At 46.1% G+C, this 807-nt stretch overlaps 1 protein-coding gene across 1 annotated transcript; it reads right to left on the reverse strand.

Annotated features, from left to right (window-relative positions):
• Positions 1-260: 260 nt before the first annotated feature.
• LOC101830564 (60S acidic ribosomal protein P1-like) lies at positions 261-807 on the reverse strand. Its single transcript, XM_040744887.1, has one exon. The coding sequence runs from the start codon at positions 716-718 to the stop codon at positions 356-358; it is 363 nt and encodes a 120-aa protein (XP_040600821.1). The 5' UTR covers positions 719-807; the 3' UTR covers positions 261-355.

The raw sequence follows: 807 nt of genomic DNA on the forward strand, positions 1-807 counted from the left end.
TTGTGTCACTTTGGAAAACCTAGCAGCAGTTACCATTCAAGAAGGTCACTATTTTTTCTAGAGATTATCTGATTTGATGGTGAGCAGTTGAAGAAGTTGACCAAAAACAAAACAAAACGAAATGAAAAAAACCATTTTCAACAAGGACAATATACAAGCTTCCCAGGAAAGTGTGCTTTGTCCAATAATGAATTTAAGATGTATATGTAATCTACTACTTTGTAGAGAAAGGTTTTGAAGTCTTCAATGTGCCTATGTCAGATTCAGTGACTTAATTGATAATATTGGTACTATTGTTAGATTTTTCATTTTTTTTTACAGGTTCATCTTTTTATTGGATATGTTAATAGGAGGCTTAGTCAGAAAGACCAAAGCCCATGTCATCATCAGACTCCTCAGAGTCTTCCTTCTTTGCTTCCACGTTCTTCTCCTCAGCTGGGGCAGCAGCAGTAGAGGGGGCAGGACCACCAGCTGGCGGGGCTCCAGCTGCTGGTGCAGGTCCACCAGCCCCTACGTTGCAGATGAGGCTCCCAATGTTGACACTGGCCAAGGCCTTTGCAAACAGGCCAGGCCAGAAAGGTTCAGCATTGACACCAGCTGCTTTAATGAGGGCATTGATCTTATCCTCCTTGACCGTCACCTCGTCGTCGTGAAGGATGAGGGTGGAGTAGATGCAAGCGAGCTCAGAGACGGAGGCCATGTTGCGGACTGCCAGCATGGTGCTAGTCACCGGATGAAGTGAGGGCCTCACCCCAACACGGCCTTAGCTTCCTCGGAAGAACCGAGCACCTTGGCGGCAGCTGAGGA

This window comes from Mesocricetus auratus, unplaced genomic scaffold (genome assembly GCF_017639785.1).
Source record: "Mesocricetus auratus isolate SY011 unplaced genomic scaffold, BCM_Maur_2.0 Super-Scaffold_100004, whole genome shotgun sequence".
Taxonomy (NCBI): Eukaryota; Metazoa; Chordata; class Mammalia; order Rodentia; family Cricetidae; genus Mesocricetus; species Mesocricetus auratus.

Excerpts from the sequence above, each read along its gene's own strand:
- LOC101830564 (XM_040744887.1), bottom strand. The coding sequence starts at position 718 with ATGCTGGCAGTCCGCAACATGGCCTCCGTCTCTGAGCTCGCTTGCATC.